The 21,580-nt window shown below is 38.1% G+C and overlaps 1 protein-coding gene across 1 annotated transcript in view; it reads right to left on the reverse strand.

Moving 5' to 3' along the window:
- Positions 1 to 21,580, reverse strand: part of CCDC148 (coiled-coil domain containing 148) — a gene marked incomplete at both ends in the record, with an annotated part of 130,253 nt that overhangs the window by 20,775 nt on the left and 87,898 nt on the right. The window contains 2 exons of the mRNA XM_083350458.1: positions 15 to 133; positions 12,275 to 12,415. Coding sequence (XP_083206584.1) covers positions 15 to 133; positions 12,275 to 12,415 — 260 coding nt within the window. The remainder of the gene's footprint in view (positions 1 to 14; positions 134 to 12,274; positions 12,416 to 21,580) is intronic.

A 21,580-nucleotide genomic window follows, 5' to 3' on the forward strand; every position in this document is an offset into this window, starting at 1 on the left:
CCTTATAAATTTACCTCTCTTTGTCTTTAATGATCTGCTCAGCCATTAATTTCTTAAATTCTGCCAAACGCAGGAGGTCTTTTGCTTCCCTCTCTTGCCACTTGCGCTGTTTTTCAGCCCAATATTTTTTCACCTAAGAATACAAAGTCATTAAAAATCTGGGAGGGGAGAGGGGAAGGAGAAACCCAACAATGGCTAATCACTACCTTGGTATCTATAAAAACAGTTTCGCTCATTCATACCATACTGATATCCATCTGATTGCCCAAATGACAATCTCAAATACAAATTAGAAACGTTGATTTGAAGACCTGGTACTCTGAACTTATTACAAAACCATGTTTTCTTTTCCTCTCCTTTTTCAGGTACAGGCTTATAGTATTGTATCATTGCATGTATCCTACAGTGTTATATCATTGCACATATCAAAAACACTATCTCAAAATTCAGAAACCCAACTGTACTACTCCAGGGGAAAAAACCCTTAATATTTAAAAGCTTATAACAATAAATTCCAACGGTCATCTCAACAAAGGAAATGCTAGATACGAGTATGTGAATGAAATTGCCACAGAAACAGATGGTCAATTAGAAGTTTTTCTTTGTCTTCTTCCAAAATAAGCAGGAATTGAAACTAGATCTGGGAGGCCAGAGGTAAGCAAGACCCCTTGCCGCGAAGATCATCTCATCCGAGTACAAAAGGATGAACTGAGCGAGTGAATTCTTACCGGAGCCCAGGAAGACGGGTTGCAAAGGAGTAAGGGAGGCACGCTGAGGGCCTGAGGGAGACGGAGGGGTTTGGGATGAGGAACGGGGCAGGAAAGCGAGTCACAAGCCTGGCTGAGAGAGTGAGGCGGAGGTCTCTTCCGCGAGGGGAGCCCGCCAGGGCAGCCGCGGGGGCAAGGAGGACACGGTGGCGGTGGCTAGGGTGCCCAGGCTCTCGCTGACGGAGGTGCTCAGTGGTGGGGAGGCAGGAGGTAGACAAAACAAGAAGGACAACATTTGGATCAGCAGCAAAAAAAGCAAACAGAACTCAATAGTCTGTACTAAAATATGAAAAGATACATGGAAAATGTTCCAACACAGCTAGTAGTTTGGTCCAATATTTACAGAATGAATCCAACAAGTATGGATGTGTTTGCTTTGAGCAAAGGCTAATTAACTGCACAAGCCTATCCTCTACTGCAGAAGAAAACAACTCACAATAGAGATAAACGAAAGGTTAATTAAATGGAAATAAACAATTCTTCTGTTGAATAAGCCCAAAGGGGTGGGGATCCAATTTCTGTCTCCTATTAAACTCTTTAAATTTCTTTAAAGTAATCAAGCAGCACTTTCTATAGGCTTTGTCTGCTGTCAATAGTTGAATGAACTAGTAATAATAGAAACTCATGTAAGAGACAACTTCCAAATATTTCCATCTCCAAAAAACTCACTGCAGCTATGCATTCAGAGGCTCCATCAAAGTAGCCAGCAGCTAAGCATGAGTGAATGGACCTTCACATCCACACTTGAGGCAGGGCTTTGAAAGTCAATTCTGATGCCATTTAAGCCGGCACAAATTTAGGTTTGAATTCAAGAAGGGCATTCTTAAAAGTTCCAGCCAGTGATTTCACAAGGGCCTGGAAGCAGGCTGCTGTAAAATTTTGAGAGGAGGGAACAGAAATTTTGAGAGGCAGGTCATTCCCAATTCCACCCCCACCTCCCACTGCATCCCACCTTCATCTAGTCTTTCTTCAGAATTGCTTGTTTGGTTTACAGAAGTCAACGATTCAATTGATTGGAGTAGGTAATATAAAATGTTGAAGAATATATTGCTGCAATGAAATCTACTGAACCATCTGATTGTTATAAAAGCCTGGGCTTACACTGTACTTTTAGTGTAAGCCTTTCTATGTGCGATCCATGGAACCACTGCTTCCTTCAGACTTTGCCTATGAGACCGGCGAGCACTGGTGCACTGCAGCAGATGGGATCAGTTGGGATCAAGAGCTGCATTGTTGGAGCTGAATGCCAGAACAAGACAGACACATGTAGTGAGAACAACATGAATTTGAGGCCCTGTTGCACATGGGCAGCGTTTCTGAATCACAGAATAGGAGATTTTGAAGGATATGTTTCCCTTCTCATCTGTGCCTTTAACGAGCCTTTCAAAGCACACACATACACACATACAGAGAGAGAGAGTTGGGAGGGGGGGATAAGGAGAAGCTTAAAGTTAGCCATCTGTTTAGAGGACTGGGAAAGGGTGATATTATATTGAGTCCTCTGGTTGCCTTCTTCAAGGCTAAGTGCTCCAGCCTAGAGACCCCTCTTGGAATGATTGTGACAAAAACCGTGCAAAGCCAAAGTATTAGTAAGAAAGGGCAGCAATCTTGGGAGGGAAGTTTAGAGGGATATTTAAAGAGCAAAATAAGTCCATTTTATGAACACTACTCATACAAAAGCACCAACACATCTGATCAGACCAATTTACATATGCAAGTCATCCTCTGAATGTTTAGCCCCAAATAACTCTACACATGAGAGCTTAATACATTTTTTTAGACCTGCTGACACCATCACAGAATTTCATGCAGTGTTGCAAGCATATGAAAATATATTCTCTCCCTCTCTCTAAACCAAGTCTTCCAAGGTTTCATGCAAGAACACAGCCGTCTTTCAAGATTAGCCCACATCTCACATTACCATTATTTTATCTACAAATCCAGTGAGAGATACCAGTAAGGACTCACTTTGCATCTTGGAGATGGTTCAAATAATTTTAATACAGAACAGCCTGATGTTAATTTCTCCCTACAGCATGTAAGCATCTGTCAGGAATTATTCCCATATTGATATTTCTCCCCCAAAGGGTAGTACTAGAACAGGCTGGAAATGCCAGTTATTACATTTAATAAAGAACTTAACTGTTTTGTTACTCCTGACCTTTTTTCATAATCCCATATAAAATATTGCATATGAATAACCAATGATGGTAGATACTTTCTCCATTATACAGCATTTAGTTCAGCAATTATCTTTGCAGTTACCAGGAAGAGATTGTAGGGATTGTGAACTGCAAAACTATTCTTTTTTTATTGAAAAGTTTTAAAATACATTTTAAAAACATATACCCCATCCACCCCACCCCTCTCCCCATCCCTCCCATCCCAACACACACACACACACACACACCGACTTCCCAGAGCCCAATACAGGGTATTACATCATACAATCTTACTCTAAAATAATCTAATTACTATAATTACACTTTGAACCCTATCGCACTTTAACTCTCCTTAACCATAGAAAAGAAAAATAATATAGCCTCTAATTACAATAACTAATAACTATTCAAATGCTAAATGATACTTTGTAGTCCCATATTTGTTCTGAATAAAATCAATCCATCTTTTCCATTCCACTATATATCTCTGTTGCGAATGATCTTTCACATATGCCGAGATTTTAGCCATTTCTGCCAAGTTCGAAACTTTCAAAGTCCATTCTTCAATAGTAGGTAGGTCCTCCTTCTTCCAGTATTGCGCTACCAAAAGTCTTGCAGCTGTTATTAAATTCAACATCAATTTGGTTTCTATAGCAGTACAATCAGTGATAATACCCAACAAAAACAATTGTGGTAAAAATCTTACCTTTTTCTTAAAAATTCTTCTGCACATTCCACCAAATTTTAATCCAAAAAGCTTTAACTTTTTTACAAGTCCACCATACATGATAATACGTTGCATCATCACAACCACATCTCCAACATTTTGGCTGACAATTTGGATACATACATGCTATTTTTTGGGGATCTAAATGCCATCTATAAAACATTTTGTAAAAATTCTCCCTTAAATTTTGTGCCTGTGTGAATTTGACATTCCTAACCCATATTTTCTCCCAAGTGTCCATTATTATTGGTTCTTGAAAGTTCTGGGCCCATTTTATCATACAATCCTTAACCAATTCCGCTTCTGAATCAATTTCTATCAATGCATTATATATCCTTCTTATATGCGCTCGACTTTGATCTCTAATTTGCTTTACCAAATTCCCATCTGATATTGAAATACCAATTTTCTGATCTTCTTTCCATCTAGCCTGTAACTGCCCATACTGAAACCAAGTTTATACTATTTTTTCTTCTTTTAAAATATTAAAAGACTTCAGTTGCCATTCATTCTTTTCCAATCTAAGAATTTCTTTATATGTTATCACATCATGTTTATATATCACAAACAAACAGCTCAAATAATAATTAATGGTAGCCTATCAGAAGCTTGTAAAATTGAAAAGGGTACAAGACAGGGATGTCCATTATCACCATTGTTGTTTGTTTTAACATTGGAAATATTATTGATTAAAATACGTGATTCAAAGAAAATACAGGGAATTAAAATTAGAGATCAAGATTATAGACTGAGGGCATTTGCAGATGACTTGGTTATTACGTTAAGTCAACCAATTCAATCAGTTTTGGATTTAATGGAAATAATTTTACAATATGGACAAGTTTCTGGATTTAAGGTAAATAGACAAAAACTAAGATATTGTCTAAAATATGACTATAGAACAAAAGGTTGTTTTAGAAAAATTAACGGGATTTGAAATAGTTAAAAAGGTTAAATATTTGGCTGTAAAACTATTCTTATTTCTTTCCCTGAAAACAAAAGCTGTCATTATACCTTCAGCTCATTAGAAGTCTGTCAGTCTCTCTATCTACCATAAGCATGTAACATTCCTAAGAGGAACAAAACAGTGATTACTTCCAGAGGTCTTGATTTATAATATTTATTCTAGACAGAGAGTGAAAGACAAATCATTCAGTTAAAATTAAAGTGCCAAATATGTTCCATTTTTTATAACAAACAAAATTAAAAGCCTTATTTAAAAAACACAATACACATCCACACACAGAGTTTGTATTAATGTATTCAGTATCCAGGACAGTTAAGGATATAATTTTTTTCTGGTTTTATTGTGTTACTTTATAAAATCTGAGCAGAACTATCTTGTCCGTTTTACTGAAGCTTCAATAGATTATCTACGTATCTCTTCTTGAGAGTTTTCAGAGTCAGACTTACACTAGGTGGCAATCTTCACTCTAAATGGGTATCTACAAATCTGCTGGGTTGGAGATGAAAGCAGCAAACACTGATCTTTAAAAAAAAACAACGCTGGTGCATATGAATCTCCAATTAGGTTTAAGATCTCTGCACAATATTTTGAAATAGAATTCTTGCATTAGATTTCCAGACCCATCTAAACTGTTCATAACAGTTGTCTTCTATGGGTCCATTTCAAAAGAGTCAGTGGAACTAAGAGCTTCAAAAGGAAGCTCAAGCAACTTACATAAATGACATGAGTGGAAACATCTATTTTAAGTTTTCAAGAGCTTATAGCTCAGTTGTTCAGAAAAATTAACTCATTTAAAATGAAATTATAAAACTTTTAAGAAAAATTTATCAGTCACGTTTAGGCAAAATCATTTCCACAAATACTGGTATTCTAGCAGACTGATGGTTATTAGTACAGGGCTATCCAATTCTTAAATATTAATTTTAAGTATAATATCTAACACTGATGTTTATCCACAATGGGTTATTTAATACTTAACAATTAAACATAAGTTAGGAACATTTTAGATATATTAAAGTACTTCAGATGGGCTAACTTACAGAAATTGTCCCAAATTTGTGACCCATGATTCCTATGGAATTTCAATTTAACAATTTTTACAATATATTTTATTATAAATAATATCATGAAACAGTTTATGACATAATACAAAATGTTATTGAATTGTATTAATTATATTATATTAATTATATTAATTATAGTATAGAAATAGTATAGTATAGTATAGTATAGTATAGTATAGTATAGTATAGTATAGTATAGTATAGTATAGTATAGTATATCTCTGCTGTTTTTTGACTGTATTATACAGTTCAACTTGGGCTATTTTCAATGCAGACACATTTCTGAATGTATCCCAACTTTTCCAGTTACAAGTTCTGTCACTGTTGAAAGCACTAAGGAATCTGGTAAGGATTGACCCAAAGGGTCACAGGTTACGTGGTGTGTGTTTTTGTGTATATGCCGATTTGATGTACTATTTAAGGCATCAGGCCAGAAACTAGAGAGTATGAGTTCTAGTCCCGGCTCAGGCACAAAGCCAACTGGATGACCTTGGGCTAGTCACTCTCTCTCAGCCCTAGGAAGGAGGCAATAGCTTGAAGAAGGAAAACTTTGCCAAGAAAATTACAGCAACTTGTCCAGGCATTCTCCAAGAATCAGATATGATTGAACAGAAGAAATCTATATATCCTCCAGTTAATCACCCTTCTACTAAATATCATTGGACATATTTTAAGTCTTATAATAAAATCTGTGCTGCTTTATTAATCGCCTTGTTATACATAATACTGCCTAAGAGATAAATCATTCTCATAAAACATTCAACGGTCAACAGACTTTTGGAATTATCAGAATATAAATCCGATACTTGCTCTAACTTTAAATTGTAGCACAGTAGTGGCTCTGTATAGCAAAGGTACTTATGGATTTAATTGGATTTATTCATTTTAATAATGTCTCATTGGCTTTCTAAAGTGTTACATTTGGTATATAACCTGAGTGGGTTTTTTATTATAATTTCGTATGATCTGCTAAAAGCTGGTGACTCAGTAAAAAGTAAAAATAATATTGAATTTGATCCCCTGCTAGGATTCCAGATTATTTATATATTTTAAAAGGTGAGGGACCCTTCCAGTCTGGAATTTTTGAGTAGAGTTACTGTCTGAAGGCTGATAGTATCTACTCTGCATTGTCTACACCTATACGCTCTCTGGGTTCAAACTAATCAAATTCAGTCTGGCTATTTGGGCTATAGGTTGTTGAAGCAATTTATTTTGTATGACAACTGCTTTCATAGTGTCAAAGCCTATATTGATCAAGGCAGAATGGGAAACCTATAAAACAGTTAGAAAAATTATGTTTCATGCTGTAGCATTATAATACTGATCATAATGATATGTATTAATGTGGTATGCATAATCTTAAATGTGGAACTCCAGAACTTACCAATAATACAGACATAAGCATAAAGTCCCTCTATAAGATATTTGCTGAGCCAGTTAGACTTCTAAAATTATTCAGAAGAGATGCTTTGGAATGACTAGGTGCAGCACCTTTTTAAAGCAGTCACGTCTTTTTTTCAGGTTTCTGTATAAGATTGAAAACAAATCTGTGATTGCTTTAGGACATCAACAATTTGAGCAGCTGGATCTTTATGCAACTCATTAAATCAATCACATTATTATCTAGGTTTGTACAGAAGTCTGAAAAAGAAGACATTAATACTTTAAAGAGACGCTATATGCACATACTTTTCAACGGACCTTTTCTGAATTATTTTCAAAGCATGGACAGCCTTAATGTTAACTACAACTGTTTCTAGTTACAAATGTACTAGAAAGCAATCTAAGCAATCTGGAAGATTTTAAACAAATGGCTTCTCTTTGACTGCTATAAAACAAACAGTAAGGAGTGTTGCCTACTACAAGATCTTGGAATATCTGAAATTATAAATAATAGTCTTTTTCTAATGTGGGGACCATCAGACATAGAAAATAACTGAAATCTTATAGGATTACCAAAATCTTGTGAAATATGACAACCTCATTGCCAAGATGAGAGGTATTAAGTATTGGGATCGGTGAGGCATTGACGAGGCGGTGGTGAAAAGCAACAACACGTTTATGAAGTTAACACGGAAGCAGCACGAACTGCCACTTAACTTCTATTTATATGGACCACCAATAAGCAGCAGCCAATGGAATTAAAGCAGTTTTTCCCACTCAAAACACAAGCTAACAATTCTGGAGACAAGCAGTCTGGGGCTACACTGACCACGAACTGCAGGCACCAAACCCTGAAAGCACCCCTGTGGGTTACTATGGTCTGAGCTTCTGCCGTGGCATCATCCACGGGCAGTTGCTGGTACGCTTGTGCCAAAGCCACTTTGGCGAATACGCGACCTCCCTGTAGTGATGCCAGAATATGGCTGACTACAAGCACCAGATATGTATGTTGTTAAAGTGTTCTATTTATAGTGCACTTATAATCCGTGCATATGCGTACCTCACCGTTGGCTTTAAGTGGTGTAACAATGGGGGGTCTCCCACACACTGCTATTTACTGGCTGCAACACGCCTTGTTGCACCAGCTTGTCCAGCTCTGCATCGATTTTTGGTTTGAGAGCAAAAGGCACTCTGCAAGGCTTGATCCTGATTGGGGTTACAGTTGGATCAAGGTGGAGGGCAATTGGAGGTCCCTTTTACTTGCTTAAGCTAGGGCTGAAAACATCAGCAAATTCCTGGCAAACTGCCAACAGGTCCGCTGCTTGCATTCTGTTAATGCCAGTCACATGGATGCCCAGGGCATCAAACCAGTCTAAGCTGATGAGGTTTGTGCAGTGGCCTTTGACTACCACAACGTCAAGGGGACCCTCAAACTCTTTGAATTGTACTTTGAGCTTAGCTTCTCCCTTAACTGCTACACAGGAATTTTGGAAATCCGTTTACAGCAAATTTGACAGCTTGTGTTTAACTCTTTTGCTGCTGCAGTTGCAAATGTTGTTAAACGTTCTTTGAGAAATTATGGACAGGGCTGACCCTGTGTCCAGTTCCATGTGACAGGGAATTCCTTGAAGCTTAACTTTAAGCCTAAGCTTTTCTTTAAGGGGGCGATGGGCACCTATTCTAAAGACGCTCCTTTTACTGGAGCAATAGCCATCTCTGTTCTGCCCTGGGGGCCCTGTACCTTTCCTGAGAAATTCTTCTTGTGGAACATCCCTCTGGTGACCTTTACAGACGGCGGCGATGTGGCCTTGTTTGCCACATGCCCGGCACATTGCTGTACAGAACCTGCACTCCAAACGCCTGTGTCTGCCTCCACAGCCCACACATCGAATGAAGGGAACTGCCTTCTCAAATGGCTGCTGCCCTCTTTCTGGCAACTTCCGCAGCCAGTCAATTTCATTGTCCCTGTCAGGGTCATCGGCTCTTTCTGTGTCCTCATGGTGGACAGTTTCTGGGCTGGGAGTGTTCTTGGAGGGCCGTAAGGCTTTGATGGCTCCCCTGCCAGCTTCTTCGGCCATTATCTCTTTCAGGGTGTCTTGGAACATCAAGGTTTCCTTCGCAAACAGCTTCTGCTGAAAGTCCCTGTTCCTCTACCTGCATACCAAACAGTCTCTCAGTCTCTCTTCGAGGTCTGTGAAGTTGCAGAGCCGGGATGCCTGTTGTAGCGCGCCTATAAATTTGGCAGCAGACTCTCCTGGTTGCTGCTCCCTTTGCTCGAACGCGTGTCTCCATGCAATGACGGAGAGCTTTGGCTTGAAATGTTCCTTGAGCTTTTTCTTGAGCTCGGAGTAGGCAACTGACTCTAGTGTAGCTGGAGCAACTAGGTTTTCAGCTATATCGAACGTCGCCTGGCCACACACACACACTAGCGTTGTGGCCTTTAAGCCATCTTCGCTAACTTGGTTAGCCCGCAGATAGTTCTCAACTCATGAAACGTACGAGCTCCACCTCTCAGGATGTGACACGCCAATCTCTGACAGCTTGCCGACCTTGGCCATGGTTAGCTGTTACTGACCTCTCAATGCCTTGTGCTGCTAAGGGCTTCTGTGTTAATCCTAGGGATGGGTCCCTTAGGATGGGGTTGCCTCCAGTGTGGCTTGCTGGCAGGTAGAGGGGGGAACGTGGTTCCTACCAGGCTGCTGATACCTGGTCTTACTCCTAGTGACTTTTGGCACTCTCTTCCTTAGCAGCACATCCCACCTTTGTCGCCACAGATAAGTATTGGGATCGGTGAGGCATTGACGAGGCAGTGGTGAAAACCAACAACACGTTTATTAAGTTAACACGGAAGCAGCACAAACTGCTGCTTAACTTCTATTTATATGGACCACCGATAGGCAACGGTCAATGGAATTAAAGCAGTATTTCCCGCTCAAAACACAAGCTAACAATTCTGGAGACAAGCAGTCTGGAGTTTAAACAGACACAGCAGTTAACTATTAATAATGGTTTCCAAGTAATTTACATCAATACATAGCAAGAGGAATTTGTCATTTTTGTGAGATTGTAGCTATTAATTAATAATCTTAGATTATGTATAATTTATGGGAGGTCCTGTGGCCAACACTTGACACTTTGAAGGTTTTGCACTACCACCAGGATTCCCAAGGAATATGTTGGTCAAGCTTAAATCTTGTTCACTTCATAGCCACATGAACAAAATACGAATAAAAAACTTGCTAATCTGAGCAAGCTAGAAAAGCAGTAAGAACACTTCATATACAGAGCTCAATTAATTATTTATTTACAAAATTTATATTATACTATATCATCTATAATAGAACATTATATTATACTATATCATCTATAATAGAACATTATATTATATTATATTATATTATATTATATTATATTATATTATATTATATTATATTATATTATATTATATTATATTATATTATATTATATTATATTATATTATATTATATTATATTATTATATTATATTATATTATATTATATTATATTATTATATTATATTATATTATATTATATTATATTATTATATTATATTAATTATATTATATTATATTATATTATATTATATTATATTATATTATATTATATTATATTATATTATATTATTATATTATATTATATTATATTATATTATATTATATTATATTATATTATATTATTATATTATATTATATTATATTATATTATATTAACACCATATCTGTAAAAAACAACCTCATTCGCCATCAAAAAATATCTCTTAGATATATTTGGAGAAATCTAAACTGTCTATGAAGCGATTTTAAAAACTAAGGTTTCAGGGGAAAAACAAATCAGCCAAAACAGAAAAGCGCCAATGTGCATTTAAAAAATGCTTCCACATATACTGGGATTCAAGCTAGGAAAGCAAAAATTATTCTCCTAATTCTGAATATGTGCAATATCTCTATAAAGGTAGTTTTAGAAATGATAATAAAATTGTAGTCAGGAGATTTTCTTATTACCATTCTTTTCTCCTTTTCTGAAAAATCTGGTTTTAATGTTTAATAAGAACAAATGCTGGATTTTTCTGGGATGGAGTACCATTTTTTTGTTCCAAATAGACATATGATTGCTTTTCTCTTTACCAGTGAATTCATTTGTGAAGGAAGAAATTCTTTGCATCCACTAATCATATTTATTTCAGTGAACCTTGAAAAAGTGATAAAGGCACTCCTTCTAAAAAGGATTATTTACAGTCAACCTTCACCCTCTCAAAGGAAAACAAAAAAGAATAAGTCACATAAAATAAAGCTTACACTTTACCTGATTTTATTTTTATAACTTATTGAGCAAGAAAAACACTGAACTGTATTATGAGAGCCTGGGAATCCTGTTCTGAAAGGCTGCTTTTAAACAAGTCAACTGACCCTTAAAATGTAGATGAGGTTTAGTAAAGGAAAAATAATAATAATTTCGCTTAATAGCTCCCATTGTCATAATGGCATTCAGAGGAGCAATATAATACATGCTGTAATTTCAACAATCCTCCTTTTCATTCCCCCCCCCGGGACTGCTGATCACTTGCCTTTTGCATTCTGCTTCTCAAATGATCAGAAAAAGGAAGGCTAATGCAAACAGGCTTCCTGAGACCCACTTCAGGCATTTGCCCCTACCCCTGGTACTGGGCATCAGGCCCGCTGTTCCCTGAAGCGGTCTCTGCCATGCTACATTTGCTTTGTGCAGGCATTACCCGGGGGAAGCTTATTTGGTGCATTGCAGCATACCTTGCCTGCTGCATTGCAAACCATTCTGGTCTTTGCCACTGTTGCTCTTGACAGCAAAAATCTGCCTCTTGCTGGCTTCTCTGCTATCTCTGCTCTCTCTGCTCTCTCTCTCTGTGTGAGAGAGAGTACAGTAGGCATATGCCTGAAAGCGTGCTCTTCATAATAAGGGCTTTTTTTTCCCCGATGGAAAAAAAAAGCGGGGCGGGGAGACTTAACGTGGCTGTGAAAAAGTCAGAGTTTTCAAAGCTGCAAAATATACTGGCCTGGCTGATATCCACTAAGCACTCATTAATCTCTGTAATAATCCTTAAGACTGCTTACAAGGGTATAAAGTATCCAGATCAATTAACGTTTTAAATATATTAAAGCATTTAAAGCGTGCATGCGTGGACACACAAACACCCAGACAGAGATTGCATACTTTTTGTTTATCCTCAGCTCTTTGAAGCAATTCTTTCTCTTTCCGAAACTTCTCCTTTTCATCTTCTTCTTCCTTTCTTCGGGCGGCGATAGCAGCTTCCAGCCGGGCAGCCTCCTCTTGCTGGGCACGCCACAACAGCACCTTCGGAAAAATTGAGACAATCACCGTGTTCAGTCAGCAACCCCAAAATTTCTATTTGCTCACGTTTGGGAAGTTTGCCCCAACTCACTTGTGTGAATACAGCACAATTCACTTTGGGAGAACATGTTTCCAAATATCTGATGTTTCCCTACTACTCCAGACAGCCACCACCTGCCCCACTTTACATACCCTGCACAAATATATTTAAAAAATGGTGGGTTTAGACCGCACAGTTGTGACTAACCTTTTAGCCTTTTTGATCACCCACTCCTACGGACATTCCCCAACTCTTGCTAAGCTGCTTTCTCATGGTAGTGTGTGTTCTGGAATTAGGGAGTGAAGAAAGCAGAGTATTTTATCCTCACAGGGGCACTATAGCAATAGCAATAGATTTTTAAAGCGCTTCATAGTGCTTTATAGCCCCTCTAGGCAGTTTTTAGAGTCAGCCTATTGCCCCCAACAATCTGGGTCCTCATTTTACCAGCCTCAGAAGGATGGAAGGCTGAGTCAAGCTTGAGCCATTCAGGATTGAACTCCTTGCATTGAACTGAATTAGCCTGCAATACTGCATTCTAACCACTGCGCCGCCATAGATTCTAGGTGTGAAGGTCATCACAGCTGCCTAGCTAAAGCAGGAAGGAAACCTCTTTAAGGCAGCAACAGTACCGGTAGTCCTCGCTTTACAACCACAATGGACCCCAACATTTCCATTGCTAAGTAAGACAGTTGTTAAATGAGCTGTGTCCCAAAAGCTGATGAGTTTTAAGTCACATTCAATCTGAAATTGACAGCCCATGCAAGCAAGGTGTGCTGTTTGTTGCTGGAGACTGGGATGCCAAAGTTGAAAATATTAAGGAGGAAACCATAGTTCAACTATAAAGGCCTAGGCCAGGGGTAGGCATCCTCGGCTCTTTTATGACTCATGGACTTCAACTCCCAGAATTCCTGAGTCAGCTATACTGACTCAGAAATTCTGGGAGTTGAAGTCCATGAGTCATAAAAGAGCCCAGGTTGCCTACCCCTGGCCTAGGAAATTGAAATAAAGCAGGTCAACTTCTCAATTTCTACTAATCCAATGATTTCTTCATTGCTAACAATGTCTTCAAACCTCTCAACCCACAACAGCACAACCAACACAAACTATGCAAAGGATAGCTCTACCAAATATTAGAAACATCTCAGAAACAACTATCAGACTATTACAACCTGTTCTATAGAAGAGAATATATGTAGTACAGAGTTGAACTGTGGAGTGGCATCACCATAGCACACTAACTAAAGTCCTGCAAAACATCTTAACTAAATCAAAAGATCCAGTAGCCGCAAAAGAAAAAAAAACAGGAGTTATCTACAACATAGAGATTGTAGAAATTGTAAGGACTGTAACAACCACTGTGTAGGACAGACAAGCAGAAGATTGGCAGAACACATCCATGAATACCAAGACATGATAAAATTCCTTTATCTCACAACACGTGGACAGACTCAACCATAGTTTCAATTGGTAAACTGTAAGCATCCTAGCGTAAGCTAAATTGAAAAATGCTAGAGAACTCCTGGATGTTTGGCACCCAGACACTTCAGCCGTCAATATACACATAGAGATAAATCACATTTACACACTATTCAAAAAAAGAAAATGAAAAAGCTAAAAAAGAAACAGAACAAATTCTTTCTAGCATTCTACACCAAGATAAGCAGGGATTAATAAACTTTAGAATAAACGTTCAATTTTGTATAATTTTTCTGTGGGAAAAACAAATGCAGTCTTTGTGTCTGTATTCTGCACCATCTTAAGAAAAACCTGAACAAATTCATTTATAAAGCAAAGACATGACCAAGGGCTGAGTGTGAAACAAACCATGAACTTCACTTGTACAAGTTCCAAGTCAAGATAAGGTGAGGGAAGGGAAGGGAAGGGAAGGGAAGGGAAGGGAAGGGAAGAGAAGAGAAGAGAAGAGAAGAGAAGAGAAGAGAAGAGAAGAGAAGAGAAGAGAAGAGAAGAGAAGAGAAGAGAAGAGAAGAGAAGAGAAGAGAAGAGAAGAGAAGCCAAAGCCATGAAAGATAAAGATATCAGGAGGGAACTAAGAAAGCTACTGTAATAGGTATTACAATGACATTTGAAAGGACACTGGACATAGAAACAGAGAAAGAAAAACAAGGAAAGTCTTCCAAAAGATCTCTGAACTCAGAAGGCGATCCAAACTTGAGCTGGTACTCTAAACGTCACAATGGACAGATAGTAACTGATTCAAGGAAAATCAAAGTAAGATGGTAGAAACTTACTTAAATTATGTACAATAGAGATGTCAACATCACTGATACCTAAAAAAAATATTTCCTACTTGCAGGAATCTCTAGTATTAGAAGAGTACATTAAATCAGCACTCTGATCATTACCAAATGAGGAGACTACAGGAATGATGGAATATCTGAAAAACATATGGCAAGCAACAGAAGACTTTACAAGGTTTCTAACTAAACTATGTCATCAAACAACACAATCTGATGAACAGATTGGAATAGGTCAATCTACATGCCAATAGCAAAGAAAGAAGACTTAATAGAGAGTGCAGCTATTGTACAATATCTTTAATTTGACATGCTAGTAAAATAGTACTTAGTACTATTATAAAATAATATTAATCTAATCTACATCCAATGTAGATTAAAATTGTATGCAGAAAGACAAAATTCCAAATGTTAAAACTAATTTTAGAAAAGACAAAGAAACACTAGACATTATTGTTGACACATCCTGGATAATTAAGAAAGCCAAAGAATACCAAAAAGAAGTAAACATGTGCTCCACTGATTATAGAAAGTAATAAATTGTATCAACCATATCAAGCTGGGGAATGTCCTTAGCAAAAAGAAATCCCAGTAGATCACATTGTATTCGTACAAAACCTATACACGTCAGGAAATCACAGTTCAACTGGAATATGATGAAACAGACTGGCTGCAGATCAGCAAAAAATGAGACAAGACATCCCACATGCTGAACATATATTGAGGGAAGCAGAATTGTTAGAAAGATGAGCATGATTTTCAGACTGAAAGAAGAATGGAATCCCACTAGATCTCATTGTATTCATACAAAACCTATCCATGTCAGGAAATCACAATTCAGTTGGAATATGGTGAAACAGAGTGGCTCCAGATCAGCAAAAAAAATGAGACAAGACTTTCCACATGGTGTATATATATTGAGGGAAGCAGAATTATTAGAAAGATGAGCATGATTTTCAGACTGGAAGAAAAATGGAATCCCAATATATCTCATTGTATTAGTACAAAACCTATACACATCAGGAAATCACAATTCAACTGGAATATGCTGAAACAGACTGGTTGCAGATCAGCAAAAAAATGAGACAAGACGTCCCAAATGCTAAATACATATTGAGGGAAACAGAATTATTAGAAAGATGAGTATGATTTTCAGACTGGAAGAAGTCTGAAGTCTTACATGGCATGGGTCCAGAATACCTCGGGGACCACCTGCTGCCGGCGTCAACACCCCTCCGCCCTGTGCGTTCCCACAGAGAGGGCCTCCTCAGGGTGCCTCCGGTCAGAGAATGCCAGCTGGTGGCCCCCAGGGGGAGGTCCTTCTCTGTGGGCGCCCCGGCCCTGTGGAATCAACTGCCAGTGGAGCTCCGGATGGCACCGGATCTCCGCTCCTTCCGGCGTGGGTTAAAGACCCACTTATTCGAACAAGCTGGCCTGGCCTGATGGGGAGTTATTTTAGGGTTTTAATTATTTGTATATTTCTATTGTTTTATTGTGGGCATTAATTTAATTCTTTTTTTAACTTTTGTATTTTTGTATTTTTATTATATGCCCTGTTCACCGCCCTGAGTCCTTCGGGAGAAGGGCGGTATAAAAATCCAATAAAACTAAACTAAACTAAACTAATATGCTGATGACACTACTCTAATAGCCGAAAATGGAAAACATCTGAAAGTTCTAGCAATAAAAGTCAAAGAATGAAAAATGGGACTAAGACCAAACTAATGACAACTGATGGAACAACCAGTCTTAGAATTGACCAGGATGATACTGAATTAGTGAATAACTTCTGCATTTTAGTATCAACTATCATCAAAGTAACCAGCAGTAAGAAATATGTCACAGACTAGTGCCCAGTAGTATATCAATGATGACCTTGGAAAAGATATTCAGAAGTCCAGATATGTCTACATCTACAAAGTTCAGATTCATATGGGCAATATTTTTTCCTATGCTACTCAATGGAAGTGTATGTTGGATTTTGATGAACACTACAGAAAGAGAATTGATGGTTTTCATATTTAGTATTAGAGAAGACTCCTGGGAATAACATGGATAGCAAAATAAATAAATAAATCAAACAACCCAGTGGCTTACAGAACAAATAATTCAGAATTCTCATTCAAAGGACAAATTAACAGGCTCAAATGATCAAAATTTAGACATATTATATGAAGACCTAGCTCTCTTGAAAAATCTATAACATTGAGAAAGGTAGAAAGAAATAAAAAGATAATGACCAGCAGCAAGATAGATAGATTCAATTATACCAGCAAACGGTGCAGCATTGGAAAAACTGAATAACCAGGTTGGGGATAAACTACAAATATAATCTTTCCTGGATGCAAATGAAGGCCATTTTGAATGCAAAATACAGTAAACCTACTTGGTTTGATCTATCTCTCATATAGCTTTCACATATGGTTGATGTACATATAAAATGACATAATAACAAATGACATACAAGGAAAGGTAAGATTAAATTATAAGATAAGGCAAGGCAAGGCAAGACAGGACAGGACGGGATAACCTTTATTGTCATTTTTTTACTGTGGGCACATGGGCACTTGCTCTCAAAAGTGTACACATACACATACAAGAGGTTCAGATATACTTTCTGTTATTAGATCGGTTACTTTTCCTGCTTCTAGCAGGTCCATCAGAAAAAATAATTGCACTATTTGCTACCTAGGACATTAGATTGTGTCTTCTGAGAAGAACGATGGTATAGAAACCAATCAATCAATCAAAAACCAATCAACCACTCATGAAGCAAGCATTATATCTGATAAAAAAACAGAAACATTCAAACTCTGTCAATTTAAAGAATTTGAAAACTGTAATTGTAGAAGAAAGGGCATGAACATAATGGCTCTACCACACCATCCATGACATTTCTGACATTTTTACATTCCACCTATAAGATCTGATTCTGCTCAACTGCTCATGATTAATAGAACTTCTCTTAATTAAGGTTCACAGTCATCTGGATCTCTGTATCCAATGCAGCTACATTTCCAATTCAGGCTTCCAAAGTCAGAATCAACCACGAAATCTCAAACCTCCACATAGGACTAATGTGTCTGGCATTGACAAAATGTTCTCCTCTGTGCTAAGCAAATCCCAAGACTAAAAATCTGAGTCTCTTCAGAAAACATAACTTGGCTACTTAATTGAAAAAACTGTATTTAATTACAAGAATGCAGTCACTTAATCTTCTGAGTTAGTAGACTGTATGTTAGCCAATATCGCAGGGCTTACGAAGAGATATCATTTGAAAATCTGAACAGGCACTCACTCTGTAACATTTGTTATGTTTATTTACAATTCGTAGTGCTGAATAAAACATGTGAACATTGTGCTGAAGGTCATCGTGTGAATTTTTACCTCAAAATGCCTCTCCAATAATTTGAAAGAGTCCAAAGTTGCCAGAAATCTTCCACTAGGATCCAGCCAAGTTGCACCTTGTCTGGAAATTCCTTTTAGATTTACAATCAAAAAGGTGCATCATGAGGAGGCTCCAGAGTGTTTTCAAGGTTTACGCTAAGTATTTAAAAATATGGTCATGGAGCTGAGGCCTCCATCAACCTGAATGGAAAATCTGAAACAAGTAAGGCTGATGCTTAGAAGCAGCACACATTAGGGCTGAAACTGCCAAACAAGATCACATCCAGGTTTTGGCACTGCTGTTGCTATTATCTTTGGAGGTTAAAATAACAATTTTGTATTGTAGCATACTTTTAAAAACATTAGCTATTCTTTATCATTTTTGCTTATAAAACTATAAAACTTCCGTTTTATTACTGTACCTCCTGCATGCAAGTAGTTTTCCAGCAAAATATGTAACTGGCTATCTAGCTTCCAGACAGAAGTAAAACTGAGAAGAGGAAAATAGAAAAACACTATATAGCAAAGCTTATTTTAATTATGATGCAGTCGGTAATGGAAAGTATAACCTGGATAACTAAATTGCTACTAAGAATGAATCTTTAAACTTCTAAATATCCCCCCTCCTTTCTCTCACTCATTCACAAATGCACAGTTAATGACCTCTGTAGTGCATTTATAATTAAACCCAATCACCAAACAAATATACTACCAAAGTTCAATATCAACTTAAACAAAAATCAAAAACCTAAGTTACATTAGAAAAGCCCAATCTCACAACTCAATTATTAAGCCAGTGAAATCAAGCCTGGACAATCTTGGGTACCCAAATTTAATAATAACAACAACAACAACAACAACAGTAGTAATAGTAATAATAATAGAGTTGGAAGAGACCTTGGAGATCATCTAGTCCAACCCCCTGCTCAGGCAGGACACCTTATATTATTTTGGACAAATGGCTGGCCAGTCTCTTCTTAAAAACTTCCAGTGTTGGAGCATTCACAGCTTCTGGAGGCAGGTTGTTCCACTGATTAATTGTTCTAACTCTCCAAAATGAGTTGAATTAATGAATGTTTAAAATTAATTATCCCTAGATTTAATGAATTTTTAAACAAGTTGTATGTTTACTCTTTGGGCCAGTTATATTAATAGTTATCCCTGGATAATAAGGAGGTTGCACTTCAGGCTCTGAGGGAAAATGCAGGTTGTGTTTGTCTGAGTCATGCAGCCATTACTGTTTAGCTCTAACTAGTAATATATTCCGTGGTATTCAGAGATTCTGTATTCAGTGATTCAGGTAGTCAGAAGCAATTAAAAGAGGACTCAATTCAACCTGTGGACTGCATAGAGAAACTCTTATCTACGCAACCTGTCTCTTGTAATAATCCTAGCTCTTTTAAGGAGATTCCAGTAATCTCTTTGATCCTACTGTACCTATCCACTTTTATCTATTGTCTTCCCCTTCTTTTATTTCCCTCAACCTTGGCAAGCATAATAATTTTTTCACATGCTACATTACATGAACATGAGAGTTTCTCAAGAGAGCAGTTGGCTTGTATTTGGTGCAGGGCTGTTTGATAAGGGTTTTTGTTTTTTGTGTTTTTTCCCCAGCTCATGTTTATCTTCAAATCCACAATTTTGAAAGCATGTATCTTCTTTCTCCCCTGTTTTTGCAGCACCTAGCTTTCACCAATGTATACTACACTGGAAAAAAAAAACACATTGATCTTTGCTGTCATTAAAATACCTGTGACAAGACTGCAGTCACTTTGGTTTGGGTGGTGGGTGCTTCATTGCGTGCTTGTACATTCTAGAGGAAATGCCGAGGAGAGTAAACCAAACTAACTCTTGTGCTAAATGTCTATGGAGAGTCTCAGACATCCAAATCATAGTTATCCCAAATTTGCTTTTTCAGGAGGCAACTGGACTTTGTTTTTCTTTGGAGACATTTCACTTCTCACCCAAGAAGCTTCTTCAGCTCTGACTGGGTGGTGGGAATTCTTCCATTCCCCACCATCCAGTCAGAGCTGAAGAAACTTCTTGGATGAGAAGCGAAATGTCTTCAAACAAAAACAAGAAAGTATAGTTGCCTCGTGATAAAGCACCTTTGGGACAACTCGTGCTCTAATGCTATACTTTGCTTTTCTGCTTTTCACACTAGGAATAGAAGGTAGTTACAGTTTTCATTCGAGAAGAAAAAACAGATACAGAATTGGCAAAAAGGGGGAGATCTAATAAATACCATCAGAAGGAGTCTGAGGGAAAGATCCTGAATAATGGAAGATATAGCTGGCAGCTTAAAGTGTTATAAAGTATTTCAGGTAGTCCTTGTTTAACAACCATTCATTTAGCGACTGTTCAAAGTTCTGATGGCACTGAAAAAAATAACTTACAACTTGTCTTTGCACGTATGACTGTTGTAGCATGCCTGAGGTCAGGGGTGTCAAACTCAATTTCATTGAGGGCCGCATCAGCATTGCGGTTGCCCTCAAGGGGCCGGGTGGGTGTGGCCTACTGGGTGGGCGTGGCTAGAGTGCGTATGGCCTACTGGGTGGGCATGGCCAGCTCTACATCGTTCACATCAAGGGTGCCTATGGGGGCCTTGGCAGGAGTGGGACAGATCTGAGGGTCTCTGGCAGAAGGAGGGTCTCTGGGCCAGGGCCAGGGCCAAGGCAGTGGGAGCCGTTCCCTCACTGTTTCCAGGATGGCTTCGCGGGCTGTATGAAATCACTTTGTGGGCCAGATCCGGCCCCCGGGCCTTGTGTTTGACATGTCTGCCTGAGGTCCTGTGATTGCAATTCATGCACTTGGAAATTGTGCATTTAGAGCATCCCATGGTCATCTGATTACCATTTGCAATCTTCCCAGCCACTTCCAACAAAGTCAATGTGGAAGCCAGCAAGAGGGTATTAGTCACCGTCACATGATGTTTCACTTAATGACTGTGGTTGATTTGCTTAATGACCACAACCAGGAATTCTAGGACTGTTGTCTCTAAGTGGGTTTAGTTATGTGACGAGTTGCTAGTCCTGGGGTTAGGGTCACTAAGGACAGTGCCAAAGGCTAAAGATGGACTGTTGGTCTGTTGGTTTCTATCCACAGCAAAATTGGCTAGTAAACCTGAAAAGGGCAGTTTATATTGTCAGTTGATTGTTTTCCTGTTTGATAAGTGCTTTGTAAACTTATGTTTTGAATCCTCTTTGTCAGCTGTCTGAAGTCACTTGTTGACTAGACAATTGTTGATTAAGTAATTGGTAAAGAAAAAAAGGTAAAGGTTTCCCCTGTCCAGCTGTGTCTGACTCTAGGGCAGAGGTAGACAACATGGCTGACTCAAGAATTCTGGGATTTGAAGTCCACGAGTCATAAAAGAGCCAAGGTTCCCTACCCCTGCTCTAGGGGGTGATACTCATCTCTGTTTCTCAGTATTGTCCAAAGGTGCTTCTGTGGTCATGTGGCCAGCACGACTATATGCCAAGGCTCCCA

Source organism: Vipera ursinii, assembly GCF_947247035.1.
Source record: "Vipera ursinii genome assembly, chromosome: 1".
Lineage (NCBI taxonomy): Eukaryota > Metazoa > Chordata > Lepidosauria > Squamata > Viperidae > Vipera > Vipera ursinii.